This window comes from Polyergus mexicanus, unplaced genomic scaffold, assembly GCF_030449975.1.
Source record: "Polyergus mexicanus isolate NDT 795.1 unplaced genomic scaffold, iyPolMexi1.0 SCAF_13, whole genome shotgun sequence".
NCBI classification, from domain to species: Eukaryota; Metazoa; Arthropoda; class Insecta; order Hymenoptera; family Formicidae; genus Polyergus; species Polyergus mexicanus.
Window position 1 is genome coordinate 3,219,664 of NW_027223333.1, and position 23,555 is coordinate 3,243,218.

At 29.3% G+C, this 23,555-nt stretch overlaps 2 protein-coding genes and 1 long non-coding RNA gene across 4 annotated transcripts; 1 reads left to right on the forward strand and 2 right to left on the reverse strand.

Annotated features, from left to right (window-relative positions):
* Positions 1-876: 876 nt before the first annotated feature.
* LOC138938569 (uncharacterized) lies at positions 877-3,838 on the reverse strand. 2 transcript variants are annotated; one of them, XR_011447731.1, is made up of 4 exons: positions 3,698-3,838; positions 3,289-3,411; positions 2,597-2,754; positions 877-1,119 (listed from the first exon to the last, which is right to left on the reverse strand). It is a non-coding gene; the product is annotated as an uncharacterized lncRNA (long non-coding RNA). The 2 variants fall into 2 exon arrangements; XR_011447730.1 differs by lacking the exon at positions 3,289-3,411 and having other exon boundaries at positions 884-1,119; positions 3,698-3,829.
* A 1,134-nt stretch (positions 3,839-4,972) lies between these two features.
* On the forward strand, positions 4,973-10,754 carry LOC138938486 (cytochrome P450 4C1-like). The gene is made up of 13 exons (XM_070305490.1): positions 4,973-5,061; positions 5,317-5,535; positions 5,803-5,912; positions 6,156-6,246; positions 7,697-7,882; positions 8,104-8,197; positions 8,683-8,785; positions 9,000-9,105; positions 9,349-9,455; positions 9,534-9,602; positions 9,790-9,958; positions 10,151-10,330; positions 10,396-10,754. The coding sequence occupies exons 2-13, from the start codon at positions 5,382-5,384 to the stop codon at positions 10,560-10,562; spliced, it is 1,536 nt and encodes a 511-aa protein (XP_070161591.1). The 5' UTR covers positions 4,973-5,061; positions 5,317-5,381; the 3' UTR covers positions 10,563-10,754.
* A 7,137-nt stretch (positions 10,755-17,891) lies between these two features.
* LOC138939079 (cytochrome P450 4C1-like) lies at positions 17,892-23,555 on the reverse strand. The gene is made up of 13 exons (XM_070306596.1): positions 23,467-23,555; positions 22,990-23,208; positions 22,601-22,710; positions 22,268-22,358; positions 21,512-21,697; positions 21,197-21,290; positions 20,610-20,712; positions 20,290-20,395; positions 19,940-20,046; positions 19,793-19,861; positions 19,433-19,601; positions 19,061-19,240; positions 17,892-18,995 (listed from the first exon to the last, which is right to left on the reverse strand). The coding sequence occupies exons 2-13, from the start codon at positions 23,141-23,143 to the stop codon at positions 18,829-18,831; spliced, it is 1,536 nt and encodes a 511-aa protein (XP_070162697.1). The 5' UTR covers positions 23,144-23,208; positions 23,467-23,555; the 3' UTR covers positions 17,892-18,828.

Genomic DNA, 23,555 nt, shown 5'->3' on the forward strand with positions numbered 1-23,555 from the left:
TATTTTCTATCAGTTCAATTTCTGATGCAATCCCAACATAGGGAATTCAGATATTGGATTGTTTAGAAAATATTACACAACTCAAACCCGGTAGCCAAACCTAAAATATTCATGTACAGCACGAAAGCCTCAAATATTGAAGAACGGTGAACTATTTTTAATATTAGATTTTTAATATTGGCAGTAAATAACAAAACATAATTTTAATTTATATTTAAATTTTAAAATTTGCTGCTTGAAACATACGAAAAATATCCCTAACATATCCTATAAAAATCCTTAGAATGTTCCACAGGATCTCCCTGGATTCTCTAGAGGTTAATATACGGCTATCGTTTACTCTTCCTCAGGACATCCAGAGGAGATCTGAGGATTACAATGGGATATCCTGAGGATATCCTACATGTATGTCCTGGATTCCCTTTGGACGTCCTAAGGACATCCTTGTGCTGTCTGGGTATATAACTTTTTTATTATAAATATATAGAACCTATGTATCATACATATTTTAGAAATATTGTACATTTGAATAACACAAAATTTTTTTGTGTTTACATATAAAAATAAAAAAATTAATACTGGTGTATGTAATATACAGGACTGTATGTATATCAGCACCTCAGAGGTAAATTGTATTAAGTAACAAATTTGTAATTTTTAGTAGAGACTGTTTAAAATTTTTATTAGCTTTAGATCAACACTAATTTGCAACACTTACGAAGATATGTCAGTAATAAAGGTGATATCATTATAGATTATGAATAAATTTTAGCTACATTTGAATTGAAAATTGTTATTTATTATAGTGACTAGTACAATTTACCTATGAAATGCTAATATGATCCTTACATATAAAAATAATATATAATAAAAGTAATATTAAAATTTGATTTTTAATACTTTTCTTATATTTATTTTTTTTATTTTATATTATATTTACTCAGGTAATTGCCATATTGCACACAAGTAAAAAATATTTTTTCTAAATGTTTCATTTCTTCTTTTTATGTCGCTTTGAATGTTAATTTATTCGATCTCCAGCATGCTATAGCCAACTTTTTATTACAGTTTGGATCGAATGAAAAGAAACATTTTTCCCGCTAATACTGGTGATCACTTCTGAAAAAAATTTTAATAATTAATTTGGTAATAAAAAATTAAAATTATAAAGTTATTATAAAATTATTAAAAATGTAAATTCTTTAACATATATTTACTATTTTCTAAAATAATATCAGAATATATTATACAATATTTAGAAATTATTAATTAAAAAGTGTAAAAATATAAATGTTTCCAAAAGAAATCAATTCTTGGAAGTAAGTCTTGAACGTAAAAAATATGGAATGAACAATTAATGAAAAAAATTTAACTAAAAGTAATAATCTCCATAATAACACATTAATTAAAATATTATGGAAAAAATGCAACAAAAATGTTATAACTATTTTTTTTTACATTTTGTAAGATTACAGACAACATTTTATTAGATTACATAATATTTATATATAATTATAATATTTTTATTTATTCAATAATAGTATATATATAATTTTTATTGATTTAATAATATTTAAACATCTTTTTCAACAACATTTAAATATAACGATAATATATAACAATATTTAAACAACATTTTTCTTTTTTTAGTTATATTTTATTATTATTTTATCATTTTGTTTTTTGTCAATATATTTTTATAATAATGAAAATTGCACTGAGCACAAATAGCAAGAACCCAATAAACACTAGCGAACAGTAATAACATCATGCAATATAATATGCTTTTGTACGTATTAAAAATTTTGTATGTTTTAAAAATTGGAAAGAAAATTATATATTCAAAGTAAAAATAAAATTAATTTATTAAATTATGTTATTAATTAATTAAATTATTTTATTTTAATTATTTAAATATTAGTTATATATTTTCAATCTTAGAATATTAATGAAAAAATGCATAAGATTCCAAAAATGATGCAATCGGCGTATAAATATTAAGTACAATGTAATCAATCTGCACCATTCTTTAAGCAAACGTTTTACGTCCATGAGCTATGCATTGTAATGTGCCTAATGCTTTGCTTATGTATATATATATATATATATATATATATATATATATATATATATATATACACATATAATTAGCATTTTCAGCAGAAACACGATCAGTGCAGAACCGGTAGCATTAGCGTAAAATTTACATATATTGTGACGCTATATGCGTTATACCAATGCAAAACATCAACAGTTAGAATAAATAGTAATTATTTTATGAATAACAATGATTAGAGTCTACCAGGAACGATTAATGTACATAATTACACTATTGGTTGATTTACGAAATAGACAAATTCCACGCCGATGCTCCACACTGGTTCTATATTGAGTGTTTCTGTCGAAAATGTTAAATGTATAGCGAATTTATCTTACTAGATATCATCAGTAACTTCTAGGGCGTTACTGAAAAATCAAGTGTCAGTCACTATATCAGTGATGTCGTTCTATATATGTATATATATTTATACATATATATATATATAATTCTAACATATTTAAAAATAATAAATAAAATATAAGAAAACCAACATACCGATAATGATGTCGACAAATTTCATACATTTCGTTTCAATAGTTTCTTTCTGTCCTGTCCATGAAAGTACGCCAAATGATCACAGTTAAAGCAAGTTTCAGTGCGTTTCTTACATGTTGTTTTGCATCTTTTCCTCCTGCAGTTTCAATTAATTTTTTCTGTAAAAAGATGTAATTTTATTATTGTATATATTTAAAAATACTTTTTCTTTAGAAATGTACATTGATAAAAACTTTTTTAATATCTTTTTAGATTTACATACACATTTCATGTATTGTTTTTTCTCTTCTAATAATAAATCAACTTCTTTATTATTTTCAGTATATTATATACTGTACAAAAAATTAATAGAAAATTACAATCATATAATATAGCACCCATATAGCAAATAATTATAGGATTATAGCTATAAATATAAATTTTTACAAATATGTAATTACAATTGTAGCTTGAACTTTTCTAAAGCTGAGTACTCACTATGACCTGCAACATGCAATGCAACAGTAGTTGCAGCCTAATGAATACGTCTTGATCTGGATATTTAAACGTACTCATTAGATAGCTATACTGTTGCGTTGCATGTTGCAGGTCATAGTGAGTACCCAGCTTAAGAGTAACTTACTTTGAAATTTAAGCGCTTATACTTTTGTGATACATATCGCAAATGTATAAAACACTCATAATGTACGTACCAAGGATGAAGTGGTACAATGTGTATTTCAATAAGAAAAGTAAAATAATTTTGGCATTTTATTATATTTATTCTATGTTGCAGCTTCTATATTGCTCTGCTTACCAGAGAAGTTGGGTTATATCTGCAAGAAACACATATTGCAATCATAAAAATTCTTTTTAATTGTAGTCTATATATATATATTAGACATCCTAAATCCTATCCGATTCTGATGTTAAAACAGATTTTAAAATGCCCAGACTATGAATAAAAAAAAATTTATGATTTTGCAACATATGCTTTTTGAAGACATAACCCAACTTCTTAGGTTGGATATAGAAATAATAAAAATATATATGAAAATATTGATCTATTTTATGCTCAAATACATATTTAATAATATTTATAATTTAAGAAAGAAAGATTACCTTAAAAACGTTAATATTGAAGATGTTATCTCTTCGAAATCTAGAGGACGTAATGACACGCAGTTCACACTTCACACTAGAACACAAGGCACAGGGTCTCTAGTTCACACGTACGTTTCTTGCGCATGTGTGCGGCGTTTGTAAAATATCTAAAATAGCACGCTTGCTAGAGATTTTAGAGATATCTATGAAGAGATATTATAAAGAGCTCTTCTGAAAGATATCTTAAAAAAGATAACTTACTGATATCATTTCTAAGAAAATTTAATTAAGTCTTTAAAAAGTCCTCTTAAAGAGCTCATCCTCTCAATAATGCTCACTGGGTTTGTGCTGCCATTTTAGGCGGTTATTCACAACTCAATATTCAACACGTGGTGCAAGTTTTAAATTATTTGGTTCAATAGTTAATGAGATACGGTCATGCAAAGTAGTGTTACAAAATTTTGTTTAAAAATCGCCAACATTAAATTCTGTGTTAAATTAGAAAATTTTCCATCAGAAACGTTACAAATGATTCAACAAGCCTACGGAGAGTCAGCTATGTATAAGAGTAACGTTTTGAAGATATAGATGACATAAAAAAAAAGTGAATCAAATTTTGAAAAAGTATGCTTCAAAGGATTAGGCTTGGAAATTTCACTAATTTAATGCAGAATTTAATGTTGGCGCGTTTCTTCCATTACATCGATAATTTAAACAAAATTATGTAACACAACTTTGCGTAACTGTATCTCATTAACTATATTGAACCAAATAATTTAAAACTTGCATCGTGTGTTGAGTATTAAATTGTGATTAACTCTCTAAAATTGCAACACAAATGGATCAAACGTTCAGAAATGCGAAGCCAGTCGCGAAACTTAATTATTCGACTATGTATACTTTAGCAACGTTTGTTAGCACAACAATTTTTTGGGCGTGGACTTGACACCTTGTTTTATTATGTCATTGCCTTCAATATTAATCTTTTTTACGACACAAACTCATTAAATAATCATATATAAATGCAAATTCAAGAGACTTATATTTAACAAACTAAGATCTTTATACGCTGTTCTCTGATATTCTGCTCTTTTTGTTACAATTGATAGATGATGAAAGATTAATAATGATGATTATCGATACTAATCTTTGAATTTTATTCTGGCTGAAATAAGCGATGGCGATAGACGAAGCCTATTGATTGGACAAAGTGATTATATAAATCGAGATTATATAACTGGGAAACGACTATAAACATAGGCGGCTTAAATTTTTATTATCAGTTCGCAAAGATTTGTTTTACCAGCACATGTATCTATTTGAAGATATTTGCAATTCCATTTCAAACATTTGAATAGTGTTTCAACTGATCTTCGCATAAGGTGAATCTCTTAGATAATCGGCAGTATTTGTATAAAATGAAAATTTTATAACATCTTATTGCAAAATCTAAACAATGTTTAATATCACAATGAGTAAACGTGTTATTTTTACATAAATTTTCTCAAATACCGCAAGTTAGCTTGATTCGATTGTTATAATCTTATTAAATGCATATTATATTATTTTTACAAAAACTTTTAAATAAATTAAATAAACAACAAAAATAAAAAAGGCTCTTATAATATGTATTCAAGGATCAGTAAAACAGTAAACTAAAGAAGATCAAGCTCAATTAAACGGTCAAGAACATCAAGAAACAATGTTTATCACTATATTATTATTATCTACGTTTATTTTATTGGTATATTATCATTACGTACATTATGGAACAAACATGCGACTCCTTAATCTTTTACCGGGACCACTGGGTGATCCGATTATTGGCAATGCATTACAACTTCATATTTCAACAGGCAAGTATGAAAATTTCTAATTTATTTACATTAATTGGCAATCAACTCATTATTCATGTACACATACAAGCACAAGTTAAATTCATAAAACCTTGTGCTCTGGAATGTATATCTATCAAACCTATCAGCATGCAGATAATATATCTTATTTCTTCTCTCAGCAATATCCATTTGCAAAACATTATCATAATTATTGCAATAGTTATCTGTTTTCAGCGTATATGATAAAACTAATTTTTCTATCAATATTTATAATATATTTTTTAGAGGAACTATGGAAACTATTATGTAGCTTATTTGATAACTATTATCCCATTTTCAAACTCTGGATTTTATTCACGCATGTTGTGTTTATCCGTCATCCAGATGATCTGGAGGTAATAAAAAAAATTCAATTTTCTGTAGGTATTACAATTTAGTTAGATTAAAAAATCTTGCGTTTCATAAGAAGATTATTGCTCGTAAAGAAAGTATTTCCTTAAAATGATAGAATAGAGAAAATATCGATACTTGATCGAAATTATATATTCGACATACGATTAATACTTTATTTGTGTATCTAAGATTGAGTGATATAATAAATTGAAGTTTCGTTCTTAACATGTTTTTGATGATTTCAGACGATACTAAGTAGCACCAAGCACATCGAGAAAGGTCGTCTGTATAATTTGTTACATCCTTGGCTTGGTATAGGTCTTCTCACGAGCACAGGTAACAATGGCCTTAACATATAAGCATATTTTATTATTACAATTTGTTTTCGATTTGTCTCCATCACAAAAAATTAAATAAAATGTTAGGATTAGATTTGAATATTATTTTTAACGATAAATTCTTATATAACTTTTTCGTTATAAAAAGTAATAAATTTGAAAAAAATATCGTAAATGAGATGACATTTAGAGATAATTTCGCCGTGATACATAGGGGAAAGTAGGGTAAAACCGGGTACTTTTTGGATTTGTCTTCCTACAAAAAATCTGAGAATTAAAAAAATTTTGCCGACCGTTAATAGTCTTTACTGAACCTTAAACTATAAGAAAATATAGCTAGTAGCTAAAAAACAATTTTTTTGGTTATCAAAAATAACAAGATTTTGTGGAGAAGTCAAAGTACCCGGTTTTGTCCTACCGGTAGGGTCAAACCGGATACCTATTTATAAATATGCATCGTGTAATTACAAAATCTAGATTTATTTTTATCAAAATATAATATAAAGATGTATTCTATTGACAAAAATCACAAATAAAGATATCCTCTTGTTCGACATTGCTACAGGGCTTTCTTACTTAATTTTTTAATTTTAGGGATCTTAAAAAACTTTTTCTTTTAACGACTTCTTTTTCTGAATGTTAGTTTTCGTTTTCAACTGTTTTTGTAGGGAGACAAAATCAGGATAACAGTTCTTCCTCTTTTCGTTACATGAGATGTGTAAATATCCAGTTTTGCCCCAACACAAAGGAAATAACAAAAACGGCGGTTGTATATTCTAGCGTACAAAATACTGATTAAAACTAATATAATATATTCTCTAATATATACAGAATGCAATGCTGCATTTACCGAAACGGATGCTCTATATAGAAAAAATGCACGACGACTCGATTCTTGTCTCCATATTGATCTTTTTAGGGCTAAAAACTTTGAACTTCTATTAAAAAAGAAATATCGTGTCCACAGGGGCACGTTTGGTTTTAAAACAATGATGGCGCCAATCTACAACTAATAACACAAGTTAGCCATAGATAGCAGCATTTATTACGAAAGAGATACCCGGTTTGATCCGCCTACCCGGTTTTACCCAACTTTCCCCTATATTCTCAAGTAAATAAAAGTAATAGACGTTTCAACTAAAGAATATTTTGTATAATAATGAACACCATCACGCAACAGACTTTTTAATAAATTATAGTTTATTTTGATCTGCCAATCCATAAAATTTTAATTGCAAAATAATAATTAAATTCAAGTTGATACTTGCAACTCTGTTTATCGCAAAGTTTCACGAAACGAAAGTTTAAAAACTTATAAAAAAATTAATTTTGAATAATAATATTATTTGAGGAATGCTCAATAAACATTAAACTAATAGAGAGAATAATCTTATATAATATTATTTGTATTTTATTGCATAATTTACGTTATTGTGTTTTTGTTTTAGGCGCTAAGTGGCATACACGACGAAAATTATTAACACCTGCGTTCCATTTCAGTATGTTGAATCAATTAGTTGATATCTTGATCAAGGAGGGCGATTGTATGGCAAAATCTTTGAAAGACGTCGGAGGGACAGTTGTAAAAGATTTAGTACCATTTATTAGCGAACATACGCTCAACGCCATATGCGGTAAAGTTTCTGTAAAATTCTTATTGTCCTAAGTTATGTACGGGGTTGTCATTCTAAATAATATGATTGGTTAAGATAAGAAGATAATTTGTTCCTATACAAAGTATCGATGCTGTAGGAAAAATAGAAAATATCCGATTTTTTATACTCAAAGTTATTCATGAAATATTCAGTTATGATAATTTTCGACTGTATATCTTATATAATAAATGCACTTGTAGAAACTGCCATGGGCATCTCTCTACAAAAATTCGGCGAGTTCGAGCAACAATATCGAAATGCGACTCACGACATAATCGAATTGGTGACTTATAGGTAACTTATTACGTAGTAAATAATTGTGTAATATATCTATGATCCTTCCAGTTATGATTGTGATATTGCCATACATTTTGAAAAAAATATAATTATTGTTATATAACCATATGAAGGTAAACAATTAGTGTAAGACGTCATTTCGTTAAATGTTTTATTTTTAAATAAAAATTGTTTGCAATTTTTAAAATGTTGAAAATATTAAAATTGTTAGAATATTAAAATATTAAATAAAATAAATTGCGCAATAAAATTTGAAGAGAAATTATCTATAATTAAAGAATCTATAATTAAAACAAAGGTATTATGTTTTTTGAATTTTTTAAATACCACACATAATTAAAAAAATTTTTTTTTACCTATATTCTTTACAATCTATGAGATTACTTAAAGATTATTCTAAAATTTTATGACGGCTTTAAATAAGGCTTTTACAAAATTATATCATTTTTGAAATTATATAATTTTTTTGAATTATGGTTTAGAGCATTCAGGCCTTGGTTCTATAACGATTTGTTATTCTCATTATCGCCACAAGGAAGAAAGCAAAAAAAAATCTTGAGAATATTGCATGGATTTACGGAAAAAGTACGCTATAAATTATATAATATTTTAAATCGTCTCCAAACTCTTTTTTTTTATATAAAATTATACTAAATCTGGTAATCTTCGAATCGGAAGATTACGTGATTAATCGTAAATGTTAATAACACATTATGCTATTAATATTTATGGTATAGTACGATGTGATATTATCATTTAATAGAAAAATCTAAAAATTTAATATTTTATTCATATGTAGATCATCGCGGAAAGAAAACTTTATCACGAACACACCAATGATCGATACTTAAAAAACCTTGAAAATGACAAAGAGACGGAGATACATGATGTCGAAGTATTTGGAGGTACATAAGAAATCACAGCTTCTATTTTAGTTTGTTTACGCAATCTAAAATATTTAAAATTATGCTTGTAATATTTATTCTAAATGCATAATATCACACGTAACGCAACATATGTTTGCCGTAAAATTAAATCATTATTATTTCTTATAGAAAATCTGGATTTGTTAAACCAGTATAATGTCATATAATTAAAGCGTAACATATAAATATAAGATCGACGCTAATGTGCTTTCTTATTTCTAGTTAAGAAAAAGCGGCTAGCTATGTTGGATCTCTTAATAGCAGCATCTCGAGACAATTTTTTAACTGATTTAGACATCAGAGAAGAAGTCGATACTTTTATGTTTGAGGTATATATTTATAATCTTCTTGTTTTATTTTTTGTACACATTATGTAAGCTCGTTTAATGATATGACGATGATTACAGGGTCACGATACAACAGCGATGGGTATAACCTTTGCTTTATTATTATTAGCTGAACACAAAGATATCCAGGTACATTTTTTCAGTATATTGCGATATATTTTTTAAATTGCGATTTTTATTCAAACTAATACAAGTATCAAACTTTTATTGGAATTTATTATTATTTTTTTGTTTATTAAATTTTTGTGTATTTATGTATATAAAAAATAGAATATATATATTAAGAAATACATTTTAATTATTATCGATGACATAGGAAAGTGTGAGGGTTGAAGTCGATAACGCGATGCAGGACAACGGAGGGAAACTTACAATGCGATCGTTGCAAAATTTACCAGTACTAGATAGATGTTTAAAGGAAGCGCTACGTTTATATCCCAGCGTATCTTTCATATTACGAAACGTTGAAGAGGATGTAAAATTACGTAATAATTAATCACTTTTTTTGCATATATCTTTGAACATGTCATTTTACGAAGTATATATATTTTCAAATGTAAAATAAGTTCAATTGCTTTAATGTTCAAAGAATACAATATTATGTATATTTTATTTCTCAAAAGGACTCTCATTTTTATAAATTTTAATATTTTGTAATTTTATAATACGCTTTTCAGATTCATATGTTATACCTGCTGGAACGATTTTATATCTTAATATCTACGGAGTTCATAGAGATTCCAATTTTTGGTCAAATCCAGAAATATTTGATCCGGATAGATTTCTGTCCGAGAAGATAAAGAATCGTCATCCTTATTCCTATCTGCCGTTCAGTGCAGGACCGAGAAATTGCATAGGTAAATTGCTCGCGATTTTTATTTCTTCTTATGCCGATTGTTCTTGATAAGATTTTGAATTGTAGGTCAACGATTCGGTCTGCTGGAGTTGAAAGCTATGATAGCTCCTTTGGTGCACAATTTTTATTTGGAGCCCGTTGATTATTTAAAGGATATTCGGTTAAAACTGGGTATTATAATTCGCCCTTCTCATCCGGTTCATATAAAATTCATCCCAATCAGCCGCAAATAACTGTTTAGAACTAATATAGATACCACATGAGTGTAAGAAATTGATGAAAATGTTTTATAGGATAAAGGATAAATGATCCAATATGTGATTGTGTGTATATTTTACGTTAAATATGTTTTACTTCTAATTAATTCTTTCATTTCTTTTATGTATAATCTTTCCCTTATATATTTTATGTTGGGTATATTTAGTTTTGGGTCTTCATATCTTTATTACTTTACATTTTCAATATTTCAAAAACATGATGTTAAATGAAAAGAATAAAATTTTATAGTACTCGTACTCTCTTTATTTTTAATAAACTCTCATTATTAATACACTCTTTAGCTGAAGAACGGTTATGAATACAGACCTCAAATTTTTTTTGTCAGTTTGCAAAAATTTATTTTACCGATACATGAATCTGTGTAAAGAGATTCGTAATTCCATTTTAGTAGTATTTCAATTGATCGTCATATCAACGATTTTATTAGGTAATTGGCAGTATTTGTATAAAATAAAATTTTATAACATCTTATTGCAAAATCTGAATATTGTGATTACCTAGTCCCAGCAAACACAGATATATAATAATTAAATTGCTATGATATAACGGAATGTAACATTTAATATAACGTATACGTTACAAGTAATATACACGTTAGTTGTAATTTCCCACTTATAGAAAATTATAACCCAGACAGCACAAAACATCCTCAGGATCATCCTGAATATGTCCAGGACGGTTCAGGACATTTGTAGGATGTTTAAAGATATTATTATAAATATATTTGTAAAAATTTAATATGCATACATAATTATTTTTAGTTGTGTCGGCTATTTTATATAATTTAGAAATCTTAAGTATTATAATAAGTATTAATGTCCTATAAATGTCCACTGGATAACCCCTGGATGTTTGTAGAATATATCTGCCCTGTCTATTATATTGGATGTCTTTTGGATTTCCAGAGGACATATACATGTGCAATTAATTGTTAACGTTAATTTCATTTAATATTAATAATTGAATTTGATGCGCACATTTTCAGATATCCAAAATTATTATTTATTTAATATTTCATGAGAAATGTTACTGTTCGCAACATTCCAAAAACTTTACAAACAATAGTATTTATTCGCTAGTTCGTTTGTTTACCGCTATGCGACACGCGAACTCGTATTTGAGATTTGGTCATGAGAATTATATAAAGCTTGCAAAGAGCAACTGACAGGAAATTACAAATGTAATTGTTTTCTATCAGTTCAATTTCTGATGCAATCCCAACATAGGGAATTCAGATATTGGATTGTTTAGAAAATATTACCCAACTCAAACCCGGTAGCCAAACCTAAAATATTCATGTACAGCACGAAAGCCTCAAATATTGAAGAACGGTGAACTATTTTTAATATTAGATTTTTAATATTGGCAGTAAATAACAAAACATAATTTTAATTTATATTTAAATTTTAAAATTTGCTGCTTGAAACATACGAAAAATATCCCTAACATATCCTATAAAAATCCTTAGAATGTTCCACAGGATCTCCCTGGATTCTCTAGAGGTTAATATACGGCTATCGTTTACTCTTCCTCAGGACATCCAGAGGAGATCTGAGGATTACAATGGGATATCCTGAGGATATCCTACATGTATGTCCTGGATTTCCTTTGGACGTCCTAAGGACATCCTTGTGCTGTCTGGGTATATAACTTTTTTATTATAAATATATAGAACCTATGTATCATACATATTTTAGAAATATTGTACATTTGAATAACACAAAATTTTTTTGTGTTTACATATAAAAATAAAAAAATTAATACTGGTGTATGTAATATACAGGACTGTATGTATATCAGCACCTCAGAGGTAAATTGTATTAAGTAACAAATTTGTAATTTTCAGTAGACTGTTTAAAATTTTTATTAGCTTTAGATCAACACTAATTTGCAACACTTACGAAGATATGTCAGTAATAAAGGTAATATCATTATAGATTATGAATAAATTTTAGCTACATTTGAATTGAAAATTGTTATTTATTATAGTGACTAGTACAATTTACCTATGAAATGCTAATATGATCCTTACATATAAAAATAATATATAATAAAAGTAATATTAAAATTTGATTTTTAATACTTTTCTTATATTTATTTTTTTTATTTTATATTATATTTACTCAGGTAATTGCCATATTGCACACAAGTAAAAAATATTTTTTCTAAATGTTTCATTTCTTCTTTTTATATCGCTTTGAATGTTAATTTATTCGATCTCCAGCATGCTATAGCCAACTTTTTATTACAGTTTGGATCGAATGAAAAGAAACATTTTTCCCGCTAATACTGGTGATCACTTCTGAAAAAAATTTTAATAATTAATTTGGTAATAAAAAATTAAAATTATAAAGTTATTATAAAATTATTAAAAATGTAAATTCTTTAACATATATTTACTATTTTCTAAAATAATATCAGAATATATTATACAATATTTAGAAATTATTAATTAAAAAGTGTAAAAATATAAATGTTTCCAAAAGAAATCAATTCTTGGAAGTAAGTCTTGAACGTAAAAAATATGGAATGAACAATTAATGAAAAAAATTTAACTAAAAGTAATAATCTCCATAATAACACATTAATTAAAATATTATGGAAAAAATGCAACAAAAATGTTATAACTATTTTTTTTTACATTTTGTAAGATTACAGACAACATTTTATTAGATTACATAATATTTATATATAATTATAATATTTTTATTTATTCAATAATAGTATATATATAATTTTTATTGATTTAATAATATTTAAACATCTTTTTCAACAACATTTAAATATAACGATAATATATAACAATATTTAAACAACATTTTTCTTTTTTTAGTTATATTTTATTATTATTTTATCATTTTGTTTTTTGTCAATATATTTTTATAATAATGAAAATTGCACTGAGCACAAATAGTAAGAACCCAGTAAACACTAGCGAACAGTAATAACATCATGCAATATAATATGCTTTTGTACGTATTAAAAATTGTTTTGTACGTTTTAAAAATTGGAAAGAAAATTATATATTCAAAGTAAAAATAAAATTAATTTATTAAATTATGTTATTAATTAATTAAATTATTTTATTTTAATTATTTAAATATTAGTTATATATTTTCAATCTTAGAATATTAATGAAAAAATGCATAAGATTCCAAAAATGACGCAATCGGCGTATAAATATTAAGTACAATGTAATCAATCTGCACCATTCTTTAAGCAAACGTTTTACGTCCATGAGCTATGCATTGTAATGTGCCTAATGCTTTGCTTATGTATATATATATATATATATATATATATATATATATATATATATATATACACATATAATTAGCATTTTCAGCAGAAACACGATCAGTGCAGAACCGGTAGCATTAGCGTAAAATTTACATATATTGTGACGCTATATGCGTTATACCAATGCAAAACATCAACAGTTAGAATAAATAGTAATTATTTTATGAATAACAATGATTAGAGTCTACCAGGAACGATTAATGTACATAATTACACTATTGGTTGATTTACGAAATAGACAAATTCCACGCCGATGCTCCACACTGGTTCTATATTGAGTGTTTCTGTCGAAAATGTTAAATGTATAGCGAATTTATCTTACTAGATATCATCAGTAACTTCTAGGGCGTTACTGAAAAATCAAGTGTCAGTCACTATATCAGTGATGTCGTTCTATATATGTATATATATTTATACATATATATTGCGACGACTTTTCCTACCGTCTCGCGGCTGAGCGATAAACGCGGCCGCCGACTCGTTCTCTCCGTCGCGCGGGTGTAAATTGCGCCGACGAACAGGAGCTAATTCGCCGAATGGGAGAGGCGGAATGGTCGTTGACAAAAACGGGAAAACGGAGAAAAAGATCCACGCGCCAGGTGGGAACGGGATGTTAGGAGTTCCGCGCGTACCGTGACGAGATCCGAGAGATAATCGCGAGAATCGAACTTGGGCGCCAGATACGATCTTTCACGTATCAATTCACGAAACACGCGAAATAAACGCGAAAGAAACGCGAAAGAAATTTGTCGGAATTCGCCACGGGCTGACTAGCTCGCCTAACGGTAGAGGGGCAGGGCGAGTGTTGATCGAACGCGATAATTTATGCAAGAGGCGACAATTACGGAAACGACAAACACAACTGAAAAGAAACTCGCCAATTAAACAAAGAGGTTAACAGATTTATTATAATAGCGGGAGCCGCAGCTCCTCGAGAATAGTAATGATAAACCACGCGGATATACGGCTGCAGTAAAAGAAACGCGGCTGCGAGACTGGGTGTTAGACGCGGGGCGCGAAACCCCGTAATGCGTACGCCGAGACCGACCCGTTAGATCAGCCGGAATGTTCGCTCGGCTTGAATTACGCCTCGCACTGCGAAGAAATTGAATATTACGTTCTTCTATAATTCGGGTGCAAGACCGCATCAATTCTCGATATTGCCTCGCCAACGGCGATATTATCGCCCGCTATTACCGCGGAATTATTACGACGCAACTTAAGATTAACAGGCACTTAATACAACGCAGACAGGCTTCGATTTCGGACGGACATATTACGCAGAATCGAATGCTCGGCACACACACGCACGCAATTCATGCAAGAATCGCGAGGAAAGTCTCACCAAAACGCGCTCACAATTTCGAGACGCGGTGCTTTTCAGCCGATATGATACGTTGAATTTACGCGATTCACACTCTCACATAACCCGAATAATAATCGCGAAAGAAAGTTGCATCGGGCGTGTACGCACAGTTTCGACGCGAAGATTCACAAACGAGAGACAAGAAGAATATAACAAATTGACGCGAAACACACTCACACTCAGACGACCGACATACAGTACGAACGAGTCTTAAACGCTAGACGTGCGAGACCCAACGCAAATATAATCTACGGAATCCGAATCTCCAGAGAGACGACACACGGTTTATTAAAAACGCGAAGTAATGTCTCGATCCGCGGAAACCGATACTTTCGAGGCTCCGGGGCTCGAATCGCTTGACGACGTGGCCGTGACGCGAAAAGCTACACTAAGGAATCGGGCTTAGCCCGTACACCAAAGTACGAATTCACGGCGACGACGACAGAACGAAACGATTCCGGGCGCAATCGCGAGTGGCGAATATGGCGGAGGGCAACCTCACCGGTACTCTTCCTTCCGTCGGGACGGTCAGGGGTCGACGAAGTTCTCTCGCGCTCACAATTCTTCGCCGTCGATCGCCGGGATCCTCTCCGCTCGTTCACGCAGCAACGATCTCGCAATTGTTCTCGCCACAAACAGTCCTCTCGATTACGCTGTTGCTCGCACGCAAGCTCACGCCAGTCTCCTCCTGGATCGTCGCGATCCAGAATCGATACTTGTGGGCCAGCCGGGGCTGTGCACACGGGGTGCGTATTATCGCGACCAATCACGCGTTATCACGCGTTGTAGCCGGCGGGCGGCGCGCTCACGGTCGTAACGGGGGTGCGCGCGCCCCCGGTATTACGAACAATAATTCGCTGGGGCCCGTTCCGCGGGGCCGTCGCGAGGTCTAAGGCGAACGGCTTGGCCGGAAACATCGCTGCCACCTTTCTTTCCGTCTCTTCCGGGGCCGCGTCACGCCATCGGGTGCAGGATTGTAGTCCCTCCGCGGGGACCGTATCCGCACGGGCCTGAGCCCTTGCGCGAGGATTTTTTCGCTGTCCCGTGCGTCGCGCATCACGTGTGCGGGTCCGGATCCCGTCGTGACGTAGCTAGCTTGGCCGTTAGCTAATTTGGATTTCCAAATTGCTGGCTCCTTGCCCCTCTAAGATCTTCCTTGATTGACGATCGTATTTTCCGTGACGTTTCAGCGACTCTCCGCTCCTTCTGCCGATGAGGCTCCCAAATGAATTATTCATACGAAAGAAAATCATAAACGAAATTAATATTAAGCTCGAAATCTCAATTAATGACGCCTCTCTGGAGGTAACGGTACGGTTCTCGCAATGATTCGACTGGCGCGGCCCTTTAGTCCGCGCTTTTCGATCGGAGAGGGACTCGGCAGACGCGCGCGAGACGGCAACGTCACAATATATATATATATATATATATATATATATATATATATATATATATATATATATAATTATAACATATTTAAAAATAATAAATAAAATATAAGAAAACAAACATACCGATAATGACGTCGACAAATTTCATACATTTCGTTTCAATAGTTTCTTTCTGTCCTGTCCATGAAAGTACGCCAAATGATCACAGTTAAAGCAAGTTTCAGTGCGTTTCTTACATGTTGTTTTGCATCTTTTCCTCCTGCAGTTTTAATTAATTTTTTCTGTAAAAAGATGTAATTTTATTATTATATATATTTAAAAATACTTTTTCTTTAGAAATGTACATTGATAAAAACTTTTTTAATATCTATTTAGATTTACATACACATTTCATGTATTGTTTTTTCTCTGCTAATAATAAATCAACTTCTTTATTATTTTCAGTATATTATATACTGTACAAAAAATTAATAGAAAATTACAATCATATAATATAGCACCCATATAGCAAATAATTATAGGATTATAGCTATAAATATAAATTTTTACAAATATGTAATTACAATTGTAGCTTGAACTTTTCTAAAGCTGAGTACTCACTATGACCTGCAACATGCAATGCAACAGTAGTTGCAGCCTAATGAGTACGTCTTGATCTGGATATTTAAACGTACTCATTAGATAGCTATATACTGTTGCATTGCATGTTGAAGGTCATAGTGAGTACCCAGCTTAAGAGTAACTTATTTTGCAATTTAAGCGCTTATACTTTTGTGATACATATCGCAAATGTATAAAACACTCATAATGTACGTACCAAGGATGAAGTGGTACAATGTGTATTTCAATAAAAAAAGTAAAATAATTTTGGCATTTTATTATATTTATTCTATGTTGCAGCTTCTATATTGCTCTGCTTACCAGAGAAGTTGGGTTATATCTGCAAGAAACACATATTGCAATCATAAAAATTCTTTTTAATTGTAGTCTATATATATATATTAGACATCCTAAATCCTATCCGATTCTGATGTTAAAACAGATTTTAAAATGCCCAGATCATGAATAAAAAAAAATTTATGATTTTGCAACATATGCTTTTTGAAGACATAACCCAACTTCTTAGGTTGGATATAGAAATAATAAAAATATATATGAAAATATTGATCTATTTTATGCTCAAATACATATTTAATAATATTTATAATTTAAGAAAGAAAGATTACCTTAAAAACGTTAATATTGAAGATGTTATCTCTTCGAAATCTAGAGGACGTAATGACACGCAGTTCACACTTCACACTAGAACACAAGGCACAGGGTCTCTAGTTCACACGTACGTTTCTTGCACATGTGTGCGGCGTTTGTAAAATATCTAAAATGGCACGCTTGCTAGAGATTTTAGAGATATCTATGAAGAGATATCATAAAGAGCTCTTCTGAAAGATATCTTAAAAAAGATAACTTACTGATATCATTTCTAAGAAAATTTAATTAAGTCTTTAAAAAGTCCTCTTAAAAAGCTCATCCTCTCAATAATGCTCACTGGGGTTATATTAAATGTTACATTCCGTTATATCATAGCAATTTAATTATTATATATCTGTGTTTGCTGGGACTAGGTAATCACACTATTCAGATTTTGCAATAAGATGTTATAAAATTTTATTCTATACAAATACTGCCGATTACCTAATAAAATCGTTGATATGACGATCAATTGAAATACTACTAAAATGGAATTACGAATCTCTTTACACAGATTCATGTATTAGTAAAATAAATTTTTGCAAACTGACAAAAAAAATTTGAGATCTGTATTTATAACCGTTCTTCAGCTAAAGAGTGTATTAATAATGAGAGTTTATTAAAAATAAAGAGAGTACGAGTACTATAAAATTTTATTCTTTTCATTTAACATCATGTTTTTGAAATATTGAAAATGTAAAGTAAATAAAGATATGAAGACCCGAAACTAAATATACCCAAAATAAAATATATAAGAGAAAGATTATACATAAAAGAAATGAAAGAATTAATTAGAAGTAAAACATATTTAACGTAAAATATACACATCACATATTGGATCATTTATCCTTTATCCTATAAAACATTTTCATCAATTTCTTACACTCATGTGGTATCTGTATTAGTTCTAAACGGTTATTTGCGGCTGATTGGGATGAATTTTATATGAACCGGATGAGAAGGGCGAATTATAATACCCAGTTTTAACCGAATATCCTTTAAATAATCAACGGGCTCCAAATAAAAATTGTGCACCAAAGGAGCTATCATAGCTTTCAACTCCAGCAGACCGAATCGTTGACCTATAATTCAAAATCTTATCAAGAACAATCGGCATAAGAAGAAATATAAATCGCGAGCAATTTACCTATGCAATTCCTCGGTCCTGCACTGAACGGCAGATAGGAATAAGGATGACGATTCTTTATCTTCTCGGACAAAAATCTATCCGGATCAAATATTTCTGGATTTGACCAAAAATTGGGATCTCTATGAACTCCGTAGATATTAAGATATAAAATCGTTCCAGCAGGTATAACATATGAATCTGAAAAGCGTATTATAAAATTACAAAATATTAAAATTTACAAAAATAAGAGTCCTTTTGAGAAATAAAATATACATAATATTGTATTCTTTGAATGTTAAAGCAATTGAACTTATTTTACATTTGAAAATATATATATTTCGTAAAATGACATGTTCAAAGATATATGCAAAAAAAGTGATTAATTATTACGTAATTTTACATCCTCCTCAACGTTTCGTAATATGAAAAACACGCTGGGATATAAACGTAGCGCTTCCTTTAAACATCTATCTAGTACTGGTAAATTTTGCAACGATCGCATTGTAAGTTTCCCTCCGTTCTCCTGCATCGCGTTATCGACTTCAACCCTCACACTTTCCTATGTCATCGATAATAATTAAAATGTATTTCTTAATATATATATTCTATTTTTTATATACATGAATACAAAAAAATTTAATAAACAAAAAAATAATAATAAATTCCAATAAAAGTTTGATACTTGTATTAAGTAATTTGAATAAAAATCGCAATTTAAAAAATATATCGCAATATACTGAAAAAATGTACCTGGATATCTTTGTGTTCAGCTAATAGTAATAAAGCAAAGGTTATACCCATCGCTGTTGTATCGTGACCCTGTAATCATCGTCATATCATTAAACGAGCTTACATAATGTGTACCAAAAATAAAACAAGAAGATTATAAATATATACCTCAAACATAAAAGTATCGACTTCTTCTCTGATGTCCAAATCAGTTAAAAAGTTGTCTCGAGATGCTGCTATTAAGAGATCCAACATAGCTAGCCGCTTTTTCTTAACTAGAAATAAAAAAGCACATTAGCGTCGATCTTATTTTTGTATGTTACGCTTTAATTATATGACATTATACTGGTTTAACAAATCCAGATTTTCTATAAGAAATAATAATGATTTAATTTTACGGCAAACATATGTTGCGTTACGTGTGATATTATGCATTTAGAATAAATATTACAAGCATAATTTTAAATATTTTAGATTGCGTCAACAAACTAAAATAGAAGCTGTGATTTCTTATGTACCTCCAAATACTTCGACATCATGTATCTCCGTCTCTTTGTCATTTTCAAGGTTTTTTAAGTATCGATTATTGGTGTGTTCGTGATAAAGTTTTCTTTCCGCGATGATCTACATATGAATAAAATATTAAATTTTTAGATTTTTCTATTAAATAATAATATCACATTGTACTATACCATAAATATTAATAGCATAATGTATTATTAACATTTACGATTAATCACGTAATCTTCCGATTCGAAGATTACCAGATTTAGTATAATTTTATATAAAAAAAAAGAGTTTGGAGACGATTTAAAATATTATATAATTTATAGCGTACTTTTTCCGTAAATCCATGCAATATTCTCAAGATTTTTTTTTGCTTTCTTCCTTGTGGCGATAATGAGAATAACAAATCGTTATAGAACCAAGGCCTGAATGTTCTAAACCATAATTCAAAAACACTATATAATTTCAAAAATGATATAATTTTGTAAAAACCTTATTTAAAGCCGTCATAAAATCTGAGAGTAATCTTTAAGTAATCTTATAGATTGTAAAGAATATAGGTAAAAAAAATTTTTTTAATTATGTGTGGTATTTAAAAAATTCAAAAAACATAATATCTTTGTTTTAATTATAGATTTTTTAATTATAGATAATTTCTCTTCAAATTTTATTGCGCAATTTATTTTATTTAATATTTTAATATTCTAACAATTTTAATATTTTCAACATTTTAAAAATTGCAAACAATTTTTATTTAAAAATAAAACATTTAACGAAATGACGTCTTACACTAATTGTTTACCTTCATATGGTTATATAACAATAATTATATTTTTTTCAAAGTGTATGGCAATATCACAATCATAACTGGAAGGATCATATATATATTACACAATTATTTACTACGTAATAAGTTACCTATAAACCACCAATTCGATTATGTCGTGAGTCGCATTTCGATACTGTTGCTCGAACTCACCAAATTTTTGCAGAGAGATGCCCATGGCAGTTTCTACAAGTGCATTTATTATATAAGATACACAGTCGAAAATTGTCAAAACTGAATATTTCATGAATAGTTTTGAGTATAAAAAATCGAATATTTTCTATTCTTCCTGCAGCATCGATACTTTGTATAGGAGCAAATTATCTTCTAATCTTAACCAATCATATCATTTAGAATGACAACCCCGTACATAACTTAGGACAATAAGAATTTTGCAGAAACTTTACCGCATATGGCGTTGAGCGTATGTTCGCTAATAAATGGTATTAAATCTTTTACAACTGTTCCTCCGACGTCTTTCAAAGATTTTGTCATACAATCGCCCTCCTTGATCAAGATATCAACAAATTGATTCAATATACTGAAATGGAACGTAGGTGTTAATATTTTTCGTCGTGTATGCCACTTAGCACCTAAAACAAAAACGCAATAACGTAAATTATGCAATAAAATACAAATAATATTATATAAGATTATTCTCTCTATTAGTTTAATGTTTATTGAGCAATTCTCAAATAATATTATTATATTACATTAATATTTTTATAATTTTTTAAACTTTCTTTTCATGAAATTTTTGTGATAAACGGAGGTGCAAATATCAACTTGAATTTAATCATTATTTTGTAATTAAAATTTTATGGGTTGGTAGATTGAAATAAACTATAATTTATTAAAAAGCCTGTTGCGTGATGATGTTCATTGTTATAGAATATATTCTTTAATTGAAACATCTATTACATTTATTTACTTGAGAATATATGTATCACGGTGAAATTATCTCTCAATATTATTTCATTTGTGATTTTTTTTTAAATTTATTACTTTTTACAACGAAAAAGTTAAGTTATGTAAGAATTCATCGTTAAAAATAATATTCAAATATAATTCTTACATTTTATTTCATTTCTTGTGATGAAAAATCGAAAACAAAACTATAATAATAAAGTATGTACGCTCATATGTTAAGGCCATTATGTTACCTGTGCTCGTGAGAAGACCTGTACCAAGCCAAGGATGTAACAAGTTATATAGACTACCTTTCTCGATGTGCTTGGTGCTACTTAGTATTGTCTGAAATCATAAAAAACATGTTAAGAACGAAACATTAGTTTATTATATCACTCAATGTTAGATACACAAATAATGTATTAATCGTATGTCGAATATATAATTTCGATCAAGTATCGATATTTTCTCTATTCTATCATTTTAAGGAACCATTCTTTTACGAGCAATAATCTTTTTATGAAACGCAAGATTTTTAAATCTAACTAAATTGTAATATCTACAGAAAATTGAATTTCTTTTATTACCTCCAGATCATCTGGATGACGGATTTGCACAATATTTATGAAGATACTCCACAATTTGTAAATGGGATAATAGTTGTCAGATAGACTACAAAATAGTTTCCAGAGTTTCTCTGAAAATTATATTATAAATATCAAAAATTAATTTTATCATTATTTGGTTGCATCTTTACTCATATACGTTGAAAATAAATAATTAATAGTTCTGATAATGATTTGCAAATGGATATTGCTGAGAGAAGAACTAAAATATGTAATCTGTATGTGGATATTTTTGATAGATATACGTTCCAGAGCACAAGGTTTTATGAATTTAACTTGTGCTTGTATGTGTGCATGAATAATGAGTTGATTGCCAATTAATGTAAATAAATTAGAAATTTTATACTTGCCTGCTGAAATATGAAATTGTAATGCATTGCCAATAATCGGATCACCCAGTGGTCCCGGTAAAAGATTAAGGAGTCGCATAGTTCTTCCATAATGTACGTAATGATAATATGCCAATAAAATAAACGTGGATAATAATAATATAGTGATAAACATTGTTTCTTGATGTTCTTGACCGTTTAATTGAGCTTGATCTTCTTTAATTTACTGTTTTACTGATCCTTGAATACATATTACAAGAGCCTTTTTTGTTTTTGTTGTTTATTTAATTTATTTAAAAGTTTTTGTAAAAATAATATAATATGCATTTAATAAAATTATAACAATCGAATCAAGCTAACTTGCGGTATTTGAGAAAATTTATGTAAAAATAACGCGTTCACTCATTGTGATATTATTAAACATTGTTTAGATTTTGCAATAAGATGTTATAAAATTTTCATTTTATACAAATACTGCCGATTATCTAAGAGATTCACCTTATGCGAAGATCAGTTGAAACACTATTCGAATGTTTGAAATGGAATTGCAAATATCTTCAAATAGATACATGTGCTGGTAAAACAAA

Excerpts from the sequence above, each read along its gene's own strand:
- LOC138938486 (XM_070305490.1), top strand. The coding sequence starts at position 5,382 with ATGTTTATCACTATATTATTATTATCTACGTTTATTTTATTGGTATAT. Across the intron at positions 5,913-6,155 it reads GTCATCCAGATGATCTGGAG|ACGATACTAAGTAGCACCAA; the intron begins GTAATAAAAAAA and ends TGATGATTTCAG. Across the intron at positions 8,198-8,682 it reads ATCGAATTGGTGACTTATAG|AGCATTCAGGCCTTGGTTCT; the intron begins GTAACTTATTAC and ends ATTATGGTTTAG.
- LOC138939079 (XM_070306596.1), bottom strand. The coding sequence starts at position 23,143 with ATGTTTATCACTATATTATTATTATCCACGTTTATTTTATTGGCATAT. Across the intron at positions 19,602-19,792 it reads CTGAACACAAAGATATCCAG|GAAAGTGTGAGGGTTGAAGT; the intron begins GTACATTTTTTC and ends TCGATGACATAG. Across the intron at positions 19,241-19,432 it reads TGAGGAGGATGTAAAATTAC|ATTCATATGTTATACCTGCT; the intron begins GTAATAATTAAT and ends TACGCTTTTCAG.